We start from the raw sequence: 24,872 nt of genomic DNA, 5'->3' as shown, positions 1-24,872 counted from the left end.
ATGGGTGTTATTTGGAAGGGGATATTCAGAAAAATTCGGAAATTGATATTTGGCGCCATTTTGAAAACCAAGAAGAAATATAAGTTATTGTTGAATCACACCGTACATAAGATAATGGCCTACATGGCACTGAAAAAACAACTAATAGCATATAATTATAGTAAAAAATAAAATTGTGTTGAATGTTTTATGAGTTATGATCCATATAATGATAGATAAAAAATACATAAAATCTATTGTTATGTGTATAATGAACAAAACATTTAGTGGACGTAACTAATATATGTACTGAAAATAGTGCAATAAGATGAACAATGAAGAAATACTTAATATAATGCTCATGCTGCTCGTTACTAATAATATCAAAATATCATGCAGTGTTGACATCAATAAATTTAAAGTATCAGGTATAATGATGAACATAATGAAAAAAATTAATGAAATGAATATTATGAACAAAATGATTATTATCAATAGGTACTGCCGTAACTATTAAGTTGCGATTGACAGCCCATGTGAACATGTGCTAGAATAAACTAAAGTCTGCATTCAACATGTTGACAACAATATGATTTCATTCAGTTATTTTCGCATCGTAATGGCTACGGAACGGGAGCAAGTTTTTAAAGTTTCACTCAATTATAACTATATTGGAAATCAGTCCAAATCTGCACCTTTTGAGTCACGAAGAAGCTTAGTTACCAGTCACAACAGCACATATTTATTGTTGCCCACTGGTTGTGAAATACTTGTTGAAATAAAAATTGCAACTTGGGTGATCGTTCATTTCGAAATAAAACCCATATCAATGATGATTTTTAGTATTTTGTGGTAACGCCATCATGCTTTTCAAAATGGTGTCAATCAGTATCCGTATCTGCTGACCATCCATTCGCAATGACCTATATTGACGATTGTTTTTAGTGTGGAAAAAGGAAGCCATCTTGGTATTCTGAATGGCGCTAATCATCAATTTCCGTCTTCAATTGACCACCCCCCTTCAAATGATACCCATACTGATGATGGCTATCATTGTTTCTTTGAAATCGGAAGCAACCATCTTGGTTTTCAAAATGGCGTAAATAACCAATTTCTAGCTTTGCACCCACTTTACAATGACACCATTAGGGACCATTCATAAATTACGTAACGCGGGGGGAGGGGTACGAGAAGTTGTGACATATGGGGAAGGGGGAGTAAGCTAGATCGTTACGTAACATGTTTTTACTGAACAAAAAAAACTTTTCGAGGAATTTGTTACGTAATAGGGGGGGGGGAGGAGACAGAGAAATTTGTGACAATTTGTTACATGAGGTGAAGGGAGTCAATTTTGGGCAATTTTCGCGTTACGTAATTTGTGATGGTTCCTTATTGGTGGTGTTTTTCACTGTTGTGTGCTAACCGGAAGCCGCCACCTTGATTTTGGAAATGGCGTCAAAAATCAATTTCTTTCTTCTATTGAGCACCTCCTATCGAATGACATCCATATTGATGATACTTTTCACTGTTTTGTGGTATCTGGAAACCACCATCTGGTTTTTTTAAAATGCCGTCACTAATCAATTTCTATCTCCTGCTGAACAGCCCCTTTCAACTGACATCCAAAGTGATGATGGTTTTCACTGTTTCTTTGGAACAGGAACCCGCCATTTTGATTTTCGAAATGGCGTCAAAATACCAATTTCCGGCTTTTGCTGAACACTCGCTTTACAATGATACCATTATTGATGGTGGTTTGCACTGTTTTGTGACAGCAAGAAGCCGCTATCTTGGTTTTGAAAATAGCGTCAAAAATCAATTTCTGTCTTCTATTGACCAGCCCCTTTCGAATGACATCCATATTGATGATACTTTTCACTGTTTTGTGGTAACCGAAAACCGTCATCTTGGTTTTCAAAATCGCGTCAATTATCAATTTTCCTGACCATCCCCTTTCAAATGACATCCATATTGATGATGATTTTCACTGTTTTGTGGTAACCAGAATGGCGATCTTGGTTTTTAAAATGGCGATAATCATCAATCTCCTCCTCCGTTTCCAGCTGACCTTTCAAATGACATCCATTTTGATTAGAAAATCTCTGGAAAGAGAACTGCGGAGAGAAAAACAGCATTTTTGTCAACGTATGCACCGGCATTGTGTGGCATCACGTCCAATGTTATAAGTATAGGTAGTGTTCGATTGGATTCGTTTTTTGACAGCAAAACCCGAATCCAATCGATTCAAAATGGAGTCTTCGCAGTTCTCTTTGTAGAGTTTTTCTAATTTTAATGATTTTCACTGTTTCTTTCGAACAGGACCCGCCATTTTGGTTTTGAAATGGCGTCAAAAAATCAATTTTCGGCTTTTGCTGACCCTTTGCTTTACAATTGGGACTTTTGATTGATTTACACCGGTGTAGTGGAGTGCACTGGAACTGCACCATTTTTGCACTTTCTAGCAGAAGTGCAGAAAACTGGGTATGTTCCATTGACACTTCTGCTAGAAAGTGCAAAACCAGTACACTCCATTTCACCGGTGCACATCAATCGAAAATCCCAAATGACACCATTATTGATGGTGGTTTGCACTGCTTTGTGATAACCGGAAGCCGCCATCTTGGTTTTGAAAATAGCGTCAAACATCAATTTCTGTCTTCTATTGACCATCCCATTTCTAATGACATCCATATTGATGATACTTTTCACTGTTTTGTGGTAACCGAAAACCGTCATCTTGGTTTTCAAAATGAAATCAATTATCAATTTCCGTCTCCTGCTAAACATCCCCTGTCAAATGACATCCATATTGATGTTTTTCACTGTTTTGTGATAACCGTAAGCCGCCATCTTGGTTTTCAAAATGGCGTGAAATGTCCATCCTTCCGAAACCAGTGCCGGAATGGCCATAGGTTGAGGGAGCTGTAGAACCGTATGATTGAAAGAACTTCGCATTTCGTATAAATTTATGAACCCAAAGGCTGAAATAATAGGAAAATACACTTTCCTATTATACACTTTCTTAGGTTCTCCCGAAACAGTTTTTCGGTGGGCAAGATTGGTCCAATTCATGTCTATTTTGAAGGATCAATGGGAAATAGTCATAGTAGTACATTAAAAAAAACAATACTTAAATTTATGAAATGTTTCTTCAAAACTCGTCTCCCGTCACCCCACTGGGATAGAGGATATACCCCACGAGAATTCAGATTAATTCCGGAACCCGTTTACGGATTTGAACGCTGAACGCTCTTGGTGGATAGTTCTCTCTAAATCGTCCATTTGCGGACAATTACCTTAATTTAAAAATTGATCAAATGCCAAACATTTGTTCCTTTGTTGGCTTCTAGTACGTGACTCCACTTCAACTGGCAGAATTGAGCATCACCATCGCGGTCATCAGCCAGGATGATTACAGTCCTCGCCAACCCATTCAACATCTTAATAATCTTTTAGTGAATCCGCTCGGATTCGATTGCTTTTATTTGCCATGGTATTGGCGCTATTAAAAGTAGAGAGAAAAGTGTGTGCATCAATACCGTCAACCGCAACCATACTAAAACGTGATTGTCGCGCGTTGTCCTACTGGATATAGGATTACGTTATGATTGTCCTACTGCTGATGCTTGAGTTTGTTGAACCTGTCCGTGTCGACCGGCACCGGATGAGATGTTACCGACCAAAAAGTGGCGTCAGTTGGTCTGTGCTCGAAGTCGAATTCTATGGGTTATAATTTTTTAACTGCTTTTAACACGGTAAAGCTACATTAAGCTGCCAAAATCTTTTCGAATAAGCGCTCGCAAACTACTGTGCTGTTATGCATCTTTATTAGGAAAACTGGGAACTTGTAAATGTAGATGATTCCGTCGAAAACACTAATGCATTCGGATGCGGTTTGGAAAAAAATTCGTCGGCTATTATCCGTGTCCGTTTTTCGTCAGTACAATCGATCTGTACTGAAGCTTGAGGTTTCTTGATAATTCGTCCGACCTTCCTAATTTTTTAAAAAAACGGGGAAAGTACAAAAAAAACTAAAAACAAGACGACACCGGACAGACGGATCAACTATGATCTTAGCCTGTCATTCTGGCACCACAAAGGAAAAAAAACATAGGTGGCGCCGGTGACTTAGAACTTAGAAGACCACGCTACGGCTTTGATTACAATCACAGATTTTGTTGTTGTATAATATTTGGTCGGTATTAAGTCAGATCGGACTAAGTTGCAAAACATAAAAAATGAGATAATGATAGCATAAAAGATTTCTTCAGCTACATTCGACTTTTGCCAGATTTGAAATATGTAACAAAAAACAAGAAATATGGCAAAAATTCCAATTATAACGTAAAGGATTCGATTCAATCTTTAAACTCGTTTTTATCGAAATCAATATATTGTAACTTAGTTCGGTCTGACTTAACACCGACCTTTTCATAAATGTGTATTTGGGTACTCCTGAATGCAACACACATAAGACAAGTCCAATGAATACCGGAAAGCATTAAACTCCTGAGCTTAGCAACTGTTGTCAAACATCATATACTCGTAAATATCCAACATCTCACTTTGGTCCAACATTTTGAACCCCGTTTTTTGTCTGCTTCACCCCCATAAAACAAATAAAGTCTACTACTGTTTTTCTCATGAAAATAGGGCCTGGTCCAGCTGATGTTGGTTACAAAATATACGATCATTTTGGAATAAGCTACCAATGAGACGAAACTCATGACGCACAAGTTGGATGGCCAGAACACAATGAGTTCGTTTTTCAAAGTATGGGTTTCATAGTTAATCTGATTTTATGTTGTTAACACATGCTCATGCATGCTATCCAAAATAAAATCCGTGCCATCAACCACGAGGGCGTGACGTCGGTGGTAAAATAGTTCAGAATGATGGTAGGTAAACAAAAGCGGTCCAATGCTGAGCTGAGCGCGTGCTGAATAATCTATTCATCGTAGGTCATGATAGCTATTCAAATTTGACTAGTTGGTTGTTCATAACAATTAATTTTGGGAGGAGTTGTTTTAGGTGAACCGAACGAACATGCTTCTTTGCAAACAATAGAATGGAACAGAAATTCTATTTTCTAGCGCGCACGTATTGTTGATGTTTTGTAGCTTCAACAAAAACATAAATCTCATTTGAATACCAAAAGTCGTGAAACTAATTAAAATAATTTTCGCTTAGCCCACATATGACTCACATACCCTTTTTATCATTCTATTTTCACAGGTTCTAACGGCGCTGTTGAAACTAAAACAGCTCGGTTTAATTCACGCTGATCTGAAGCCCGAAAACATCATGCTGGTGGATCCAGTTAGGCAACCGTACAGGTGAGTACCGAATGGCCGTCGAGTTTCCACATGAACTTCCTAATTGCCGTGTATCTATTCTAATTCCAGGGTGAAGGTAATCGATTTCGGTTCGGCATCACACGTGAGCAAAACGGTGTGCAATACGTACCTGCAGTCGCGCTACTACCGCGCTCCGGAAATTATTCTCGGATTGCCGTTTTGCGAGGCCATCGACATGTGGTCGTTGGGTTGTGTCGTAGCTGAATTATTTCTCGGGTGGCCTCTGTACCCGGGCTCTTCTGAGTATGATCAAATCAGGTAAGGTGTCCGTTAAGTTTTAGTTGGAAAACAATAGTTTTTAACGCATTCTTTTGCATGTTCTATAGGTACATATCGCAGACACAGGGTCTCCCAACCGAACACATGCTTAATAGCGCTAGCAAAACGGCAAAGTTCTTCTACCGGGACGTCGAATCTACGTATCCCTTCTGGCGGCTGAAAACACCCGAAGAACACGAAGCGGAAACGAACAACAAAAGCAAAGAGGCTCGCAAGTACATTTTCAACTGCCTGGACGATATCGGTCAGGTGAATGTTCCAACCGATATCGAAGGTGGCCAGCTTCTGGCAGAGAAGACTGATCGGCGAGAGTTTATCGATTTGCTAAAGCGAATGCTAACGATCGACCAGGAACGGCGCATAACTCCGGGCGAAGCGCTGAACCATCCATTCACAACACTAGCCCACCTGGTGGATTACGCCCACTGTAACAACGTCAAAGCGTCCGTCCAGATGATGGAGGTGTGCCGTAGGACGGACTCGATGATTCACACGTATGTGATTTGCCCCAAGTGCTTCGATTTCTTTATTTTCATCGATTTATTTATCAATTTTCAGTTACAACTTGAGCGTACAGCCAACAACCGCCACGTTAGTGACGAATTTCGTTCCGAACGCTACCGAGAACATGACCATTACGTTCAACAATCAGGTACAGCGAATTGTACGCGAGCGTGGCCCAACGTACGATAACCATCTGTACCAGATCTATCGGGGTCGCGGTAGTCAATACAGCAACGCTCGACCGGATGCATTCCAGCATCAGTTGGTCTCCAGCATTCTCTGCCCACCGGGCTACCAGACAATGCCAAGCCCGACGAAGCACGTCGTCGTCGGGGGCACTTCAATGCAGCCTCCACTGCAGGTTCCCCCGCAACAGTACGTCAATGTTCCTGTTCCCGTATCGATGGTCGAACCATCATCCGGGCAGCGCATGCTGCTGACCAATGCAGTTCAGCCGAACGTCGCCTGGCCTCAGAGTGGCCGCCAGGTGGCGATTGTGCCATCGTGGTCGCAACAAACCGGACCACACTCGCTGATCGTAGACTCGGCTCCGTTTCTCAACGTGGAGGAAATTTATCCGAAACCACACCTGAATATTCAGACCAGACACGAGCCGAAGAAGGAATCGCCGGTACATCATTTGGTGTAAGTATTACCTTTTTACTGATGGACTTGGTTCGGAACGCAGATGTTATACAGTGATTTAACACCAACATCGCCATCGAAGCTCTCGCTGTACATTTATTAAACATCGCATTTTATTCCTTCTTCCAGCGTCTCACGCCACGACAAGAAAGAGAACAACCAACTCTCGCCGGTGAAGAAACGCGTAAAGGAGAACACACCGCCGCACCAGCAAAGGTACAACAACCGGACTCACATGTGCCAGCAGTACCACGATATGGGCGGTTCGTCTTCATCGTCATCGTCGTTCTATCACGGTGGTGGTGGTAGCAGTAACAACCAGCTCCAGCAGGTCCAACAGCAGCAACAAAGCCAACAGGCGCCGTCACACCATCACCATCAGTCGCATCAGCAGTCGCAGCAGCAGCAGCCACCGCCGCCGCCTCCGATGCAGCAGGCCAGTGGTAGCGGTAGTAGCCATCATCATCACCATCACTACCAATCGATGGAACCGAATCAGATGAACAGCGGTGGGCTAGGAAGTGGATCGAGTAATGTACAAATTCACCATTCGTCGTCCTCGTCCTACGGAGGCGGCAATGGTAGCAACATGATGATGGGAAGTGGTAGCATTTACCACGGCTCCGGAAGTGGCCATCATCATGGCGGTAGCAGCAATAGTCACATACACCACAGTCACAGTCATAGTGGTGGATTGGCCAGCAGCAGTAGCAAGCAGCAAACGATTACGATTCACGATACTCCCTCTCCGACAGCGGTTATTACTATTTCGGATAGCGAAGATGAAACACCGGAAGTCAAATTGCAACATCAACAACAGCAACAGCAGCAGCAGCAACAACAACAGCAGCAGCTACAATCTTCTAGCAGCTCAAAGTCACAACAACATCAGTCGACTAGCATGTGCGGTGGTGGACCGGGTTCCAGCAGTGGTTTGCATCTCCGAGGACATCCATCATCGAACAGCGGCAGCTCCTCCTCCTCGAATCAATGTCGAGCGAACATGGTCATGAGTGGCAATGTGGGAGGTGGTGGCGGAAACAGCACTATCAGCTGCGGTATCAAACCCTCCTCGTCGTCGTCGAACATTCATCACTCATCTTCCTCTTCGTCGTTGGTTGCATTAAGTCAGCAACCTCCGCCACCTAGTAGTAACAACTCTCACCATCATTCGCAGTACCATATGCATCATGCTCCGCAGCCACACTTACATCTACAGCAGCAACAGCCACCGCAACAGCATCACACCAGTGTGATTAGCAGTGGAAGTCAGGCTGGCGGAAGCAGCATATGTGGTGGTATTAACAGTAACACAGGAACTCTGCCCAGCCGACAGAGAAAGAGTACGGCGGTGGCTTCCACTTCGACAGCATGCGTCACCGTTGGTGACAGTGATGGGGAAAATGATCGACGCAACACTCCCAAGCATCAAAGTGAGTGTTGTTTTTCTGTTAACATTTCCCAATCATTATTTTGATTTCTATTCTAGCTATCAAATACGAACAACATGTGGGACAATCGCAAAAGAAGAGATTGCTGGCGATGGCACAGAACGAATGCCTTTTATCATCCACCAATCAGCTGCACGTACCAAAGCAAGAACCGACGGAGTTTATAGCCTACGAGTATCCACAGATGGACAAGCGTTCGTCGTGGGCTCCGCCAGGCTCCTCGTCGCACTACGGTGGTAACAGCAGCGGTAGTGGTCACAAACGTGAATCGTCCAACTACATAGCAGCGTCATCGTCGTCGTCATCGGTTAACCAGGGTGGCAATGGAAGCATGATGGGAGGCAGCAGCAGCATGGGAGGATCGACCATTGTGGCAGCTCCGCCACATGCACACGCAAAGAACACTCCCACCGGCAGTGGCTCATCCTGGGGAGCACCCGTGTATCGACAACACCAGCAGAGCTCCAACACTCCGTTGGGAAGCTCGCCGGGAGCGATACTGCAGCAGCAGGATATCTACGCCCAGGGTGATATCTATCGGCGGTCGGCGGTATTTGTGTCGCAGGCACCGTACCAGACGTACAACCGTGTTGTACCCCCGCCGGCTCACAACGCTTCCAGCAGACAGGTCAGTAAATGGGATTAGTGTTTGGGATCAACGATTTGGAATATGGTTGGTAGTTTTCGCTAGCACTCTTGCTTTCCGATTGCAAGCAAGTCCTTTGTCGTGTATTAGCCAATACTAATTTTAATTTCGTTCCTGTACTCTTTGCGCTGCTAGGAGCAAGCATATCACTTTTTAGTTTATTCCAGTTTGTTTTCTAGAGGTAAAAAAGAGTGAAAGGGTGAATATAGATAAAAAAAAATTGCTCCCGGCGTTCCCTGGAGTATTTCTCTTTATTCTGGTATTGTCTATTAACACTATTAAACTTTTTATAAAGAGGTGGAAATAATATCCAAAATAACGACCAAGGAAACAACCAACATATCTTGCAGGCTTTTCCCAGTTTAAGTATCTAATGTAGAAATAACTGACATGTGTTATGCCAAATGAAACTAAGCCCCATTTGAAGATACCTGCCTAAAAAATGCTGTTGCATGCATTGTAGCGCTAGAAACACCCACGTGAATTTATTTTAAAGAACTCAAATAGTAATCGAAAGTAATTATGTGCATTAAAAATTTACTACCGTGAACGAAGTGAACGACCGAAAATATAAGTCGGGAGGACAAGACATGCTTCGTAAAACCGCTTTGAGGAAAAGAGCTTTTATGCGAAAAGCATAGAATCGGATTCAAACGGAAAACAAATGTACTAAAATAAAAAGATAATATGAAAACCGGAGGAACCGATCATATGGTGAAGTGAAATATAAGAAACAAAGTTAAAAAAGTAAAGAAAATCTAGCGCTCAAAATTAAATTAGAAATATGTATTAAAAAATGAAAAGTTTAAAATTCAGAGCATAAGTGAACTCGTTAAAGGAAGTTCCCGAGGGTTATGGAGACGAGATACATTTTACAACGGCAGAAGGAGAAATGCTAGTAGTCGAACGAATAAAAAAGACTAAGAAAAATGTGCTGATCGCAACCAAAAATTTGAGAATCATCCCGGCGGGATCGATGATTCCTAAACTCGTCAAAATATACGGCTGTCTAATAAGCTGTGAGCTGTATATCTTCCTCATCAGACAGTGCCACTCTTTTTGGCGATATGACCGCAGTGTAAAAAAATGTACCAGCAGACACCGATGCAAAATTTGCAGCATAATGAGTCAAATCCCAAGCTAACAAATGTACCAACTTGGCAGGCAATCGCCAAGCGAATACGAGTGTCCATAAATGTAAAGAAAACACCTGAAGTTGATCAGGAATAAGCAGGTGGCGTTCAAAGTAGCAGAAGCTGGATATGTTAAGTGGTCTAACCGATATGTCTGAATGAAAGAAGAAACAGATTTTGAAAACACAGCTTTTCATTGAATTCTTGGAGAGCCATGGATTTAGAACGCTTCGTCGACAAGCTGCGAAACGGTTTAATTTCCGAAACAAAAACATAGAACTGAATTGCAGCGGATATTTTTGCAAATTAAAATTAGGAAGAAGATCCTTGCAATGAAAACGGAGCTTAAGACAGATCTGCTTATTTTCGAGAAAGAGAGCAACATAAATAGATAATCACCAGAAACACAGTACTGCAAGGGTCTCCAATCAGTATAGCGGAACCAGTAGTAGTGGTGTATAAAACCTTAGTACAACCAACGTACTACAAAACAACAAAAGGCGTATCAGGCCCACGGAGGCACGAGAAGAGCTTCATCATTTCCTTGGAGAGAACGAAGTTCATATAGCACTGAAGTACAAAGCGACCAACATTCCCAAAATGCTACCGGTGGAAGTTGTAGCCATTCGAATTCAAAAGGGGTTCTATCCAATCACCTTTGTTTCAGTGTATGTACCTTACCGATATGATCTTTTCGAGACCCTCCAAAACCTCGAAATTGAAATCTTTGTTGGCGGGGACTGAAATGGACACCACAAAAACTGGGATCCCAAAATATGACCTCACCACAAAGGAAACTCCATCGATTCGTGTAACTTGATACTAATGAATTATGGTTCTGCCACATGTCTGAACACATTCACAGCTTAACAGTTTAACTCCGGTTCTCACCCTAGTGAAATCAGGGATTGCACGAAAGACTACTTGGAAGGTAATAAATCAGCAGTTCGGAAGCGTTCATTTGTGCATCATGTCGGAAAAAGGCAGCACATACCCTATTTATCCAAGGAAGACGACCAAGTTGATCAGGAGAAGACAATTCAGTTAATGAGAGAAACATGGAATGTTTTAATCCGGACGAAATGGCTAGCCTTTTCGAAAAATGTTTACAGCAAGCGAACTATGTATTTGAAAATGTGATCGAAAGAATTCAAGAGACCTATAAAATAAACAGAAACGACTCTGAACCTACAACAATGACAAATCGCTACTAAACTAACTGAAAGCGAGAACCATTCTGAAGTGAAGAAGTAGAATCTACGTCGTCTGGAACCTAATTAAAAGGTTGGTTGTAGCACCTACAAAACCGGTTACAACCATAAATGACAATAGAAGAAGGAAATGCAATGATTTACCGTTGCTACAGGAACGCGTACTGGGCTGGTTTAAGGCTGGACCAGTAGCTAATGCGACGCCGGTTCAAACCGCTCCAGTCTGTTATGTAACGCCATCTGTTGATCCGGAAGATGACCTCTCTGAGCTGAGCTAGTGAAGTGCTTCTGGTACGTCGATGAACAAGTAGAAAAAAATGTATTCTCCAGATCCAGATGACGGTTGCGAGGAGCATTTTATACAGCCTCATATTCGTACAAAGGATGGCAGATACGTGGTGATGCTGACTTATTGAATGACTGATCTGGATGAGTCCCGGAAACAAGCTGATCTATGGTTCGAATTATTGGAAAGAAGATTGGATTAATTATACTGAGGTGAAACGAATGAGTGGAGAGTTTATTAACGAGTATATGGTTCTCGGTCACTGTGTAAAAGTGAAATTAACAAAGATTTTGCTTACTATCTTCCCCACCACTGCGTATTGAATTCAGATAGTCCATCAAACAAGCTGAGGGTCGGGTTCGATGCATCAGGGAAGAGCGACATTGGTTTGTCTCTGACTAACTTAATAAAAATTGTAGGATTGAAAATTGGGCCAACAGACTCGACAAACATATAATTACGGCGTCAAAGTCAGCTGTCAAAACTATTTGAAAGAAAATTCCGGACAAACCGTTACTGCCCGAATGAGTTCATAGAAATTAATGAAAGTGAAAACTTTTCTATTTTGTTTACTACCAACACTTGTAATTGGAGAGTAACAATTTGTCCGGAATATCCACTCAAAGGGGATTTGGACAGTTGGCTTGTACGCCCTAATCATCTGTTTGTCTAGGTTTGAATAAAGCGGGGACCTATTTCCAACCATCAGAGACATCAGTCACGATGCTCAGTGTGCTTATGCTTCTGTCCGGGCCAGCGTCAAAGCGAACGAAAAAAAGTTACTTATGTGCATTGTCTGAAGAACAAAGGATACCGTTACTTTCATTCTGGCGTTGAGATAGATCAAGATGGCTGAGTCTCATCAACAAAACGTAATTATTCGGCGTAACACGGTGACCACTGCTTTCAGATCTTTTCGCATAAGACAGAGTATTCGTGATGAGAAACATCTGTTGAAGGTGAAAATGCAACTTCGGTTTTTGGAAGTCACCTTAATCCGTGCATGTTTGTGACAAAGCTATAATCAAGATTATATATGGATAGTTTAAACATCGAAGTCAAGTTACCTGATCTGGTTCCACTTACTTGCAAAATGGCAAAGAAATGATTCATGTCGTATTTCGGAGAAGTTAGGAGAAGAATTTATTACGGAGGACGGATGGAAAAACTACTTTCCAGGTATTTCAAATGGTGTTTTTGTGGTGAGAATGCGGGTGAATTATTTGTACATATCAAGAACAAACTAATACGTGCCAGTTCTGTGAATAAACGGCACCTAGACTTCAAAATAATTATCTGAACCACAAACGGTTGCCAAATTCGTAGCTGCTGTCCAGGCAATAATGACAATAGTAAAAGTTGCGTCAAGCACTTCAAACTCAATAACCAATACCATCAGTGAAGAAGCTACTACCAAGGATAGAGAGTTCACACTGGTTGCCTGCAAGGGCAAGAAGCTAGGAAGAACATCTTATTGCGAGTTTCAAGGCAGTAATCAAGATGATGCTACGGAGTGAACGACAACGAGAGAGAGACATAGATGACCGCGAAGATGTAGTTGGCGAGAAAACGAATATTTCACCGCCGCGAAAAAAAGATCTGCGCTCGCTATGGTAAGTCGCGCGCAAGGGATTTAACAGGATACGCTGTTCTGAACTTTCTTCCTTCATTGTCTCGCTCGTTACAAGATAAAAACAAAAACAATCATTCACTCTTAGTCGTTAAGAAAAAGAGAAAAAGAGAATCGTTGCCAGGAGACCCACTCCTTGGTCGGCAGCTACTACGTGATTTGGTCTTTAATGTGGATGAAGGGGTTGCGCAATGTCGCGACACGGATCCAATGTCGCGCCCCAGGATCCCGAAGCTGCAGTGTTTTTTAAGTTGACCTGTGAACTTCAGGTCATGAATGGTAACGTGCTCTCAATTCACTTGGAATTTGTGCAGAACCTGGAAGTATGCTGTGCTGCAGTGGCAACCGTAAGATGTTTACGATACCGACTTATACCTAGAGGCGATACGTCTCAATATCGCCGGGAAAAGCAAATACCTCCAAGGTAAAGGGCGAACACGAAATTATTGCGACACATTCAACAGGGCATAACTTTTTTACCATTGGGAAAAAATCAACCAAATTTTGCACACTTTCTCATTGATGTGTATTGTTTACATGCTGTCAAACTCGAAGACGTGTTTTTCGATTCAACGAAAATGGAGGTGAGCCAACGCGAGTCGAGAGAACAAATTCTTTCCAAACACCTGGAATTTCCTGACCTGTCGCACCGGCAGTTGGGAAAAATGTTGAACATTCACCATTCAACCGTCTCCAGAGTGTTGAAGCAGTTCCAGGAGCGGTTGACGTTGGACCACGGCAAAGGAGCTAGAAGAAAACCGGGACCGGAGAACAAAAAGACGGAGGGAAAGGTGAAGCGGATGATTAAACCAAATCCCAACGTCTCAAGCCGTGATTGGCTAAAAAATCGGCATGTCGCAGAGCTACGTCTAGAATGCAAAGAAGAGAGCTGGACTACATACATATAAGGTACAGAACTTCCCAAACCGCGATGAGCGGCAACAATCGACGGCTAAAACACGGGCACGGAAGCTCTACGAGAAGATGCTGGCAAAATATGGCAGCTGTGTGATGCACGACGAAACGTATATAAAAGCCGATTTTAAGCATATTCCGGGGTTGGAGTTTTTCACCGGCAAGAGCAAGTTCTATGTGGACGACAAATTTAAGAAGAAGAAAATGTCGAAGTTCGCCTCCAAATATCTCATTTGGCAGGCCATCTGCTCTTGTGGACTGAGGAGTGAGCCTTTCGTGACAAAGGGCACAGTAAATGGCGAGATCTACAAATCTGAGTGCCTCGAGAAGCTCCTTTTGCCGTTCTTGCAGCAGCACGACGAAGCTCCGCTATTTTGGCCAGATTTGGCATCATGCCACTATTCTAAAAGTGTCCTGGAGTGGTATGAGGGCAATTCTGTCCATTTTGTTCCAAAGGACATGAATCCGCCAAACTGTCCGGAGCTGCGCCCGGTGGAGCAGTACTGGGCAATGATGAAGCGGAAACATCGGAAGAGCAAGAAGACAGTCAAAGACGAGAAGGACATGTTAAGAAAATGGAAAAAAACTGAGACACTGGTACCGGATGACACTGTAAAGACTTTGATGAAGGGCATCAAGCGAAAATGCGTTCAATTTTTCACTCAAGGCTACATCGATTAACTTTTCTTTTGATTTTTGAAGTAAATATATGTATAAAACTACTCCAAAATTTTGGTTTGATTTTAAACATTATAATAAAATTGGCATGACATTTTCGGTGTCGCAATAATTTCGTGTTCGCCCTTTAGCGGAGATTGGAGAGTCGGATCTCGAACAACTCTGCCGCTATCATTGCACCTACTGAGCTTCGCATGCAGGGAGCTCGCCAGCTGTCGAAAAAACACAACACTCTAATACAGTATCGGAGTCTTATCAAAATGGCTAAGGCGCCCAATTTCAGCGAAGGTCTATCGGATATCAGCGATATTATAGCTTTTAAACCAGTATTTGGGAGGTCACTACTCTCCGTACAATATCGCGCAGGGCAACAGTGGCTTAGGCGCGAGGCGAAATGAGTAGGCGAAGAAATCGACGAGATGTCAGCTGTCTCTGTCGAAACCTATGATGTACACGTATTATCGCCGGATTTCATCACCCGTGGTACCACAATTCTCATCCCCAAGGACATACCAATTACCTGTCTAACAAGTCTACATAAGATCATAAGCACCTTCATCACTGCATACGAAAGGGCTCACAATGAGAAGAATAGCAACCTAATAGGGGAGCGGAAGGGATGTAAGAAAAACACACAAGACTGAAAAATTAAGCCATGCTCGATGCAGTCATTGTTGGAGAAGTAGTGTGTAACCAACGGAACCTTAGTATGGCCTATATCGATTACAAGAAAACATACAACTCCATACCGCCCTCGCTCCTCATCAAGGTATTAAAGATGTATAAAGTTGATCCTGTAGTCTATAGTTCCTACGGCAGGTGATGGAGATAGGAACGACAAAACTGCTCAGCTCAGAAGGGGAAAAGACGTGTTGTGGTCTGGAATGCTTCGCATCTTGAGGGAACCTTTCAAGACGATTCTTTTATCCCGCTCAGTAGGGCACCTCAATGAATATCACCGCATGACTATCAGATAAGGTGTAGAGGAAGCTCACCGGAAAAAATGTCCCATACTTTCTACGTGGACGATATCAAGATCTATGCTGACTCGACAGAACGACTGGGTGTAGTCATCAAACTAGCCGGTGGCGACATCGGCAGGGCCTTTGGCCTACAGCAATGCCGATCTGTTCAGCTACTATCAGGGCGATTAGTCGAGACTGCGAGATCGACGAAGGTGAGATGAAACGGGATACGATTCGTGGCGAATCATATCAGTATATCGGATTCCTGCAGCTCCCCGGGATTCGCCACTCCGACATCAAGGTTAAGCTCCAAAATAACGTTCTTGAGCCAAGTGAACTGTATCTTGAAGTCTTTCCTGGACGTGGGAATAAAGTCAGAGCAATCAATACGTTTGCTGTCCCCGTGTTAAGCTAGAGTTTCGGCGTCATCAAATAGCATTGGTGAGTTCAGCTCTGGAAAATCTCGAGAGAAAACTGAGGATGGCGTTTAGAACCAGCGGGAATGCGCCATCCTCAGTCACGGGATGAAGGGATGAAGAAGGACAAGAAATAGTTGACATTCAGGAAATATGTGTACCGCAGGTGCTAAGGCTGCGAGAATATTTTGTGGAAAATACCAGTCGACATGGAGTATATCAAGTAGTTTGTGCTGCGGACCGCAACTATAGCGCAAGCGAACTACAATCTTAAATGCAATTTGCGGACTACGGATTTGCAGAGTGTAGATAGCTGTGTACGGTGCCCATCCACACCAGTTGGAGCAGCCGTACATCAACAAGACTGTATCTATTTTTTGAACAACTTGTGTTATCATTCGGCTCTTCGTTATGTAATTTCCGATATTATGACAGATCGTGTAGGTGCGGTGTTTCATGAAACGCGGCCATTTACGGCGATGAAATTTCGGATCGATACTAATTAATACAATATAAATTATACAAATAGATCTCTTGCTTGTTACTATGTTTTAATTGCCGCAAGGTTCTACTGTATCGATTTTGTTGGCTATTTTCGGCAAATTTGAGACTAAGAGAAACGAAAGCAATGAAATTGAGCCTGCCTAGTTCTAGTTTTCCGTTTCTAAGTTTATAACTGATTCGCTCTAGAATACCTATCCGTCTTTCAATTTCATTGCTTTCGTTTCTCTTAGTCTCAAATTTGCCGAAAATAGCCAACAAAATCGATACAGATCTCTTGCTTGTTATTTGATTTATTTAATATTTATTTATTTATTAAAATAATTCATCTGACAAACAAAACAGTCTTAAATTCATTAAGACTGGAGCAGGAGTTAAGTCATAAAAATAGCAGACCGCGAAACTTTCTGTGCGAACTTGTGCGATTGTTCACCAAACTCGAACAAATCCTCGACCGTAGAGAAAGTTCGAATACATGCGGTTATCGGTTCGTTGAATCCAAACGTCGTACGGTGGAATCTAGGTTGTAGTAAGCCAGATGAGCGTAGAGAACGTTGCGAGGCACGAAAATCAAGAAGGGACAGGATCTTCGGGGAGTCAATTTCAGCGTTAAGAAGCTTTGCTACGAATACTACTTGCTGAAGCTGTCTGCGTTGTTCCAGTGTGTCGAGACCGATCAAGCGACAACGAGCAGGGTACGGTGGAAGATCTAGAGGATTCCGCCATGGAATGTCTCGTAGTGCGAGTCGGACAAATCTCTTCTGCACCCGTTCAATCCGTAAGTTCCATGTAAGCTGATGGGGGCTCCAAATCAAAGAAGCATTTTCCAGAAGTGGGCAAACCAGCGAACAATATAATGCCTTCATACAATGCGGGTCCTTGAAGTCCCGACCGATTTTAGAAATGAAGCCGAGTTGTCGGGTTGCTTTGGAGATTAAAGCTGAGCGATGCTGATTGAATGTTAGCTTTGTATCCAACAAAACGCCGAGGTCACTGACGCAATCAACTCTAGTGAGCCTTTGCCCATCGATTAGGTAGTCGTAACGTATCGGACTGAACATGCGGTGAAAAGTTATGACTTGGCATTTTGCAACGCTAATAATTACCCAGTTTCTGCGACACCAGTTAGCAAATGTATCCAGAAGCTCTTGAAGACGGATGCAGTCGTCGATAGATCGGACTGCGAGGTACAATTTCAAATCATCGGCGTAAACCAGATTTGTTCGTAAATTTAGAGGAAACACAAGAGCCAAGCTCCACACGTAGGACTCTGTCACTCAAGTAAGAATTTAGCCATTTAACAAAATTCCGTGATGCACCCAGCCGTAACATTTTGGTTAATAATATTCGATGGTCAATTCCGTCGAATGCAGCTTTTAGGTCCGTGTAAACTGCATCAATTTGTGCCTTATCTTCCATCTGCGTGATGCAAGTTGATCGGTAGAAATGTAACTTTTCGTGCGCGAGAGTACGAAGGTGCTTACAACAATTTCAAATATCTTCGAGGCAGCAGACAGGCTAGTTATGCTACGGTACTTTCTAACATTTTGACGATCACCGCTCTTATAAACAGGGAACATGAACGACTGTTTCCAAATCACCGGAAATTCGCCTTGTTCAAACGATTTGTTAAAAATGTTGCACAAAGGTTCGGCTAATGAGGCAATACACCGACTGTAAACGACGATTGTATACTATTCCCCCGAAAATCATTCCCCAGAATTCCAATCCCCAGAATATCATCCCCCAGAATATACTATTCCCCAGAAAGTCATTTCCCAGAATGTACCATTCCCCAGAATTCCATACGCCAGAATGCACCATCTCCCAGAAAGTCATTCCCCAGAAAAGTTTAACTTTTTTTATTGATTTGATCTTTTCAAACGTACTACAGTCGTGATTCGCTGGTTGGACATTTTTTAACTGGACCTCCGCTGGTTGGACCATTGTCCAACTAAAAAGCGTCAGAACGTCAAAATCTCGTGTCAAATTTACTTTGACAATCAATCTGACTGTTTATAGACGTGAACAGATGCATTTACACTGCCAACATCTCTTTTGGAGAGTTTTTGTAAGTCGGTCCCACACATCAGGGAGGGTTGCTGGCGAGTTACGGCGGGTTGCCTAGAACAATGTTTCAATAGCCTACCGCTCGCCAGCATGTATTTTAACACGCCTAGCCGCCATTTCGTTTACTGGGTCTAACTAGCGAATCAAATTCGTTAGTTGGACAAGGCTGTGGCCTAACCAGCGAATCACGACTGTACTCGTTCCCACTTCCATCGAACGACATTCTTCGATTCGGTCACATTTGAAATGATTTGCATTGTGTTGAAACCGGAAGTTAGGATGACATTATTTATTCCGAATTTAAATAAAGAATAGCTGACTTTCCCGAAAAACCATACCACAAAAACTAAAATACCGAAGTGTTTTCCCCAGAAAGAACTATTCTCCAGAAAACCATATCCAGAATGAACCAATGCTCATAAGTTCATTCCACAGTTATTACCATTTCCCAGACATTTTTTTGAAGTGGGAAATTGTTTTAATGAAAATCAAAACATTTTTTCAGTATGTTGGCCATATTGCTCCTCTCGAAAAGTGCACTGGTAGCAGCATTAGACAATAGCAATATTTTTACTTTTCTTTTAATAATATAAACATACATATAGGACAAATCGCAAAATACAGTGCAGGTGTGTTTTTCAGTGCCATTTAACAACAACCATAGAAAGCGGTAGCCCCCTTCCTAGGATCCAAATGAATGAAACAGTGTTATGCAAGTAAGGTTATTTGGCGAAACCAAAACTTTCTACATTGCCTAAGTCAAGGTACTGATGCATGATGCACGATGTTAAGCTGGTACGGACAAGCCGTCGAAAGCGGCGGCTCCTCGCAAAAATGTCGTTGCACCAATTCGGCCAAAACACTAGCTACACCTTTTATACACGGTTCCAACCACTCATTCACAAATTAGTCAACCCTCAGGCCCAGGAGCAATTGGTATATCCCCCGTATACTTGTGCATATGTCAGTGGCGCCATAATCGGAAATGCGATAACAGTCCCAACTAGTAATATATTAAATTCAAAGTGATCGGTAACATTGACGAATAATTGTTGTCGAGTATTATGTCTGTAACTCTGTGGTATAAGTACCATTTGGCGTAAGGTATGAAAATAGTTTCAAATGTATTTAGTGCAACCTGTTTGAGTAAACCGAGCAATCGGGTGGATCGTACATTTGTGTACGAAACATTCCCATACACAAGAAAGATAAATGCTCTAAAAACCCACGAACCCATTTGTCAAAATATGCATTCATTTTAATGTGGATTCAACCAAAGCTCCAAAAAAGGAATCAACATATATGTTTGAATAAACCGGGCAGACGAAAAGATCAGAAGTTTGCGTGCAAGATTTACTTGGTGTACAAATTCAAAGAACTGCTCATGTTTGAAAGAAGGAACCAAGTCCTATGTTCGAGTAAACCGGTTATACGAGAGGATAACAGGATTGCTTGCGAGAGGCCGCCGCTTTCGACGGCACATCTTCAGCAGCTTAACACCGCATGAGTTCCTTCAATTAGGTATGCGTAAACCTTTGGCATAACCACAAATAATGACCCAGCAAACCACTAAGCACTAAAGTAAGCAGCATATTGACTATATAAGAGCTGTCCAATGTTTATAAGCTTTATATGGGCTTCACAAATGTTTATAAGCTGTATATCAACTTTGCAAATGTTTATAAGTTGTATACAAGCTTTGCGAATGTTTATAAGCATTACAAACATTAAGCATTAAAATAGACCGTATATGGGTATATGAAGCTATACTTTAGAGCCTAAAAACCATGTAGTTGTAAGCCGTAAGCGGTAGCCAGCAATGCCGTTATAACGCCGTTAATGGTTGACATTTCTATTAATCAAAAACAATGAAGTCTAAATCAAAACAAATATGAGATGGCGCACTTTGTAAGCACAAAAAAAGCTTATCGGCTTAGGAGCAATAAACGAATTAAAGGGAATCAAATCTTTGAGCCATAAAATGATAGGAAACTGCGATGAATAAATTTTAGTTTTGTGTAGGAAAGGAGATAATTTGAAAAAAAATCGCAAAACCATGCTTTTGTTCGTCAGTGAGTGAAATCAACTTCTAATCAAAATCGTTCGATTTAATATCATTCATATAACCAAATGCCCAAATGAATCAAACAGCAAGCGCACTGGAACAACTTTATCCCATAGCTTCTAGAAGCTTAAGTTCGAGCCTGGATCAAACGCTGTATTGAAAAAAGGTTAAACACATGTGGCTGATAGATCATGAAAGATAGAAAGAAAGAAAAACAACTTCTCCATTTTCATTTTGTTTTTTTTTTCTCAACCAGTACACAAATTGTTTTGACATTCCTCCATAGGCGCGGTAGAAAAGTGGGAGTAGGCTGTATATCAGCCGAATATTTCGCCAAAAATGGCTTTTGAACAGCACTCATGTACAATATGATGCCTATAAGCTCAGTTCAGGCATCAAATACAGACTACATACGGGGAACGTGCCATTTAAGCCAATATATTCTGATTCCTGAAGCTCAGTTACCCTTGTTCTATACGCGGCTATAGAACCGATAACTTTTCTGGGGAATGGGGCATTCTGGGAAATGTCTTTCTGGGGAACGGTACATTCTGGGGAATGGTACATTCTGGGGAAGGGAATTCTGGGGAATGGCTTTCTGGGAAATGGCTTTCGAGGGAATGGTATACAACCGTAAACGACAGCTGGGATGTCGTCCGATCCCGCTGAGTATTTGATTAATCTTTAATTTCGATCGGCGCAAAAAGGGGGAGGGGAGGGGCAAAGCCCGCCCTTTGACCTTAGGTTGCTATGGCTCTGCGTGGCAACATTTTAGAAATGTGTTCTGACAATGGCACAAATTTTACTGTGTAAGGATGGAGGATAAGGATTGCAAGCCACAAATCTCCAATCAATATGGGGAACGATGGAATTCGCAAGATTTTCAAGGACAAGTCGACGAGTTTTGCCAGCTACTAGGAATTTTACGGCGGTTCAAGCCTCCCATCAATGTCAAGTTAATGAAGTATCATCTCTAGATAGAATTCGTTTTCGGAAAGTTACATAACGTATGCAGAAATAATTACTCTCAATTCAAATTGAACCGATTCTCAATTCGACACCACTGAATCCGGTGAATGATGATCCTTTTGACTACGAAGCTCCTTGACACTTTTTGAATGGTCAGGAGCTGACAGCTGTTGTCGAACCTTTTCATGGCGTACTATCCAAGTACCAGTTGGTGCAAAAATGGAAACAATGTTTTTTGCGACGCTGGTTGAATGAGTATGTTACGACTCTGCAAACGAGCAGCAAGCGGACGAAGGAGTTCGCTTTGTCACGTCCAGGCCAGCTAGTAATCCTAAAGGAGACCAATATGCTTCCTCCAATGTGCAAATTGAGTTGCATTTTGAAACGCACCCGAGAAAGGACGACGTGAACAGGGGCGGCGAAACACTTTACGCCCGAGTGGGTAGATAGCATAGGGTGAGGGGTCCATTAGTAAGGATTTTTTCCCATTTCGCAATGCACACGCTTACATTACATTCACATTAAATCTCGTTCGTTTATGCAAATGGAACTGAACATCGATGTTTTCAAATGCGTGTAGTGCGAGATACATGCGTTGCACATTTAAATTTTTTGAAATGGTTCAAAATTTCGAGTGGGTAATTACCCACTCGGTTATTTTCGAGTGAATAGTACTACCCATACTACCCACGCTTTCCGCCGGCCCTGGGCGTGAAACAAATTGTGATTATATGAACTACTCGGGTAACGAACGAATCGAAGACCTACTACGGAGATAGCTGTTTTACCAATTTTAGACAACGATGCCTGCAGAAGAAAACTAAGGCATCTGCATCACACCGGGGTGAATGATTGCTCAAATCAATGTTTACCCCAAGTGAAGAGAGCTATTACAGTGTAATGTATTATTATGTTTATTTGTGACGTTATCGTATTTGCCTAATATCAGGCCAAGGAAATAAATGTATTGTAATGTATTTATCTTAATTCCCACCATTTCATGTTTAGTTGTAAGCTTGAATTTCTTGACACTATAAGCCGGAAGATCGATGGAGTGAAATCAGAACATAATAAATATTTACGCTGTTATAAACACAAATCACTGACTTTTTTCGCACTAAGTTATCCAAAGAGCAATGCTGAATTTTTAACTGAATTACTTCAACGCGCTTGAAGTTCACAGCTATTCGATAGTTTTAATTTAATGCTATATGTCTATGCCATATAAACTACCATTGAAATCGTTTCTATTATATAGGTATACCTTGTACTTTAATTTTCTCCCTAAAATATTTTTTCTTCCCGCCAGGTTCTTCCTACGCATCCCCTTCCGGCGCACATCCAATTTCCGACGCAGTACAGCCAGTTTGCGCCGCTCAGTCCAGCCCAGATCGCTAACAAACACTACGCATGGTTCGGCGAGTAAACAACGATGCTGCAGCGGCAGCAGCGCGCCCGCCCACTCGTGGTTCCGGAAGCTCAGGCAGACCGACCCGGGTTAGGTTACCTCTCGCAAGCAACTCACCGTACCGCAGAGTCTGAGGTATCCTTTTGATGCGGTAGAACTGTTTTCACCAGCAACACACACACACACCACAAAAAAGGTAGCTGGTAATATTGAACATATTGGCAGAGCCAGCCAGAAGAGAACATCAGCTGGGATCAGCTGAACACAGAACTGCTGGATATCCTTTTAACCCCTCGTTAGGAGTAGGCTTTCATTAGTATTTTTGTGAAACGAATTATTTTAAGCACGTTTCTTCAGGGGTCGTCTGTCTATGTTGACCTGTCAGGTTATATTATTGTATACAAGTATATTTTGTCATTTGAATTGCGCCTTTGCTTTGTTCTCGTAGATGAAAGAGCGTCACACTCGTGAGAAATAGGTTGATAAAGAATCACAAACACACAATAACTATTAATGTAGGGCTTTTTGTTTGTTTAATTATTTCACTATTGCTACCTTACTGCAACACTAAACGAAACTCTAGGATATAGGGACAAAGTTTGTCATTTTAAATCACCTTTCCCTCCTCTTGCATAGTTCGAGATATGTACACACATACACAAACGATTCACAGTTCTATACATTTATACATTATACATATGTGTGAGCAACTACTAATAGTGATAGAGAGGAAATGTGTAGTGTCTAGTATTTAGGAGCCGGCTACACACGCCCCCTCTCTCATCCTTCCGTGGTTCTATTCTCCGCTAACGTGTCTGAAATTCCCGGTCGCGAAACGAGGGGGTAGTGAAACGTGCTAAATGTGATTTTTTTTATCTAATACTTAGATATAGTTCGAAATTGTTTGAATTTTGTGGCTCTGTTAAATGCAAGCTAATTCGCGAATGTCTGATGAAACTAGGAACGATAACACAACAAAGAAGACGAAAGTGTAAAGATATACAATTAATAACCGGGAAAGAGCAAAACAAAAATCAGCATGAGTTTGAAGTCGTCGAACACATAGATCTCACCATTATTCCTGCATTTCTGAAAGCGGGAGCTGGAAGCGCTGGTAATCAACCAGGCTCAACACTCAACAGTTGCTATTATCCGACACACTTTGAATGCGAAACAATTGAGCCGACTAACTTTTTCGGTTTTCGTCGGTTGATTCGTTTCAGGAATGCATCTAGCCGATTTGAGGCTGAACAAACGTTTGCAGATCGGATTTAATTATGATTTAGACTTGTTTGTTTTCCACACAACCCTTTACCCTTACAAACAAAACGGGGGATAGACCCCCACCCCATCCCACACACCACACATACACACAAAACACGTTATTAAGTGGTCAGCTTTTGTAAATATAGTTCGTAGATTGAGAAATAATGGGAACGAGCATAAGGAAATACTGAAACAATAATATATTTTTGTGCATATTTTATATTTATATATATCTGTAGCAAAAAAAAAACTAAAAACAAACCGGAGAAATGACACGTAATAAAAAGTAATCTAATGTTCTGCATATAAGAAAAGATACGTTGTACTGTCGCGGGAATTAGAAGCGCCTACACAAATTAAGCAAAAACATGTAATTGCACTGAAAAAGGGAAAGCCGACTGTTTCGGAGGTACAGGTTGTTAAATACGGGGTTAGATGATTTTGCTACGAATTGGTACGTTTGTTAGGCTTGAAAAACAAGAAAGATACGAACTAGCT

The 24,872-nt window shown here is 41.9% G+C and overlaps 1 protein-coding gene across 7 annotated transcripts in view; it reads left to right on the top strand.

Annotated features, from left to right (window-relative positions):
- Window positions 1-24,660, top strand: part of LOC131689788 (homeodomain-interacting protein kinase 2) — a 252,797-nt gene extending 228,137 nt beyond the window's left edge. For all 7 annotated transcript variants that reach the window (XM_058975086.1, XM_058975080.1, XM_058975083.1 and 4 more), the window contains 7 exons: window positions 5,215-5,315; window positions 5,385-5,594; window positions 5,663-6,109; window positions 6,174-6,764; window positions 6,894-8,197; window positions 8,254-8,843; window positions 23,010-24,660. In XM_058975086.1, coding sequence (XP_058831069.1) covers window positions 5,215-5,315; window positions 5,385-5,594; window positions 5,663-6,109; window positions 6,174-6,764; window positions 6,894-8,197; window positions 8,254-8,843; window positions 23,010-23,126 — 3,360 coding nt within the window. In that variant the 3' untranslated portion in view covers window positions 23,127-24,660. The remainder of the gene's footprint in view (window positions 1-5,214; window positions 5,316-5,384; window positions 5,595-5,662; window positions 6,110-6,173; window positions 6,765-6,893; window positions 8,198-8,253; window positions 8,844-23,009) is intronic.
- Window positions 24,661-24,872: the final 212 nt, after the last annotated feature.

Source organism: Topomyia yanbarensis, chromosome 3 (assembly GCF_030247195.1).
Source record: "Topomyia yanbarensis strain Yona2022 chromosome 3, ASM3024719v1, whole genome shotgun sequence".
In the NCBI taxonomy this organism is placed as follows: domain Eukaryota; kingdom Metazoa; phylum Arthropoda; class Insecta; order Diptera; family Culicidae; genus Topomyia; species Topomyia yanbarensis.
Note: the sequence above shows the minus strand (reverse complement) of the source record. Positions and strands in the feature narration are given on the sequence as shown.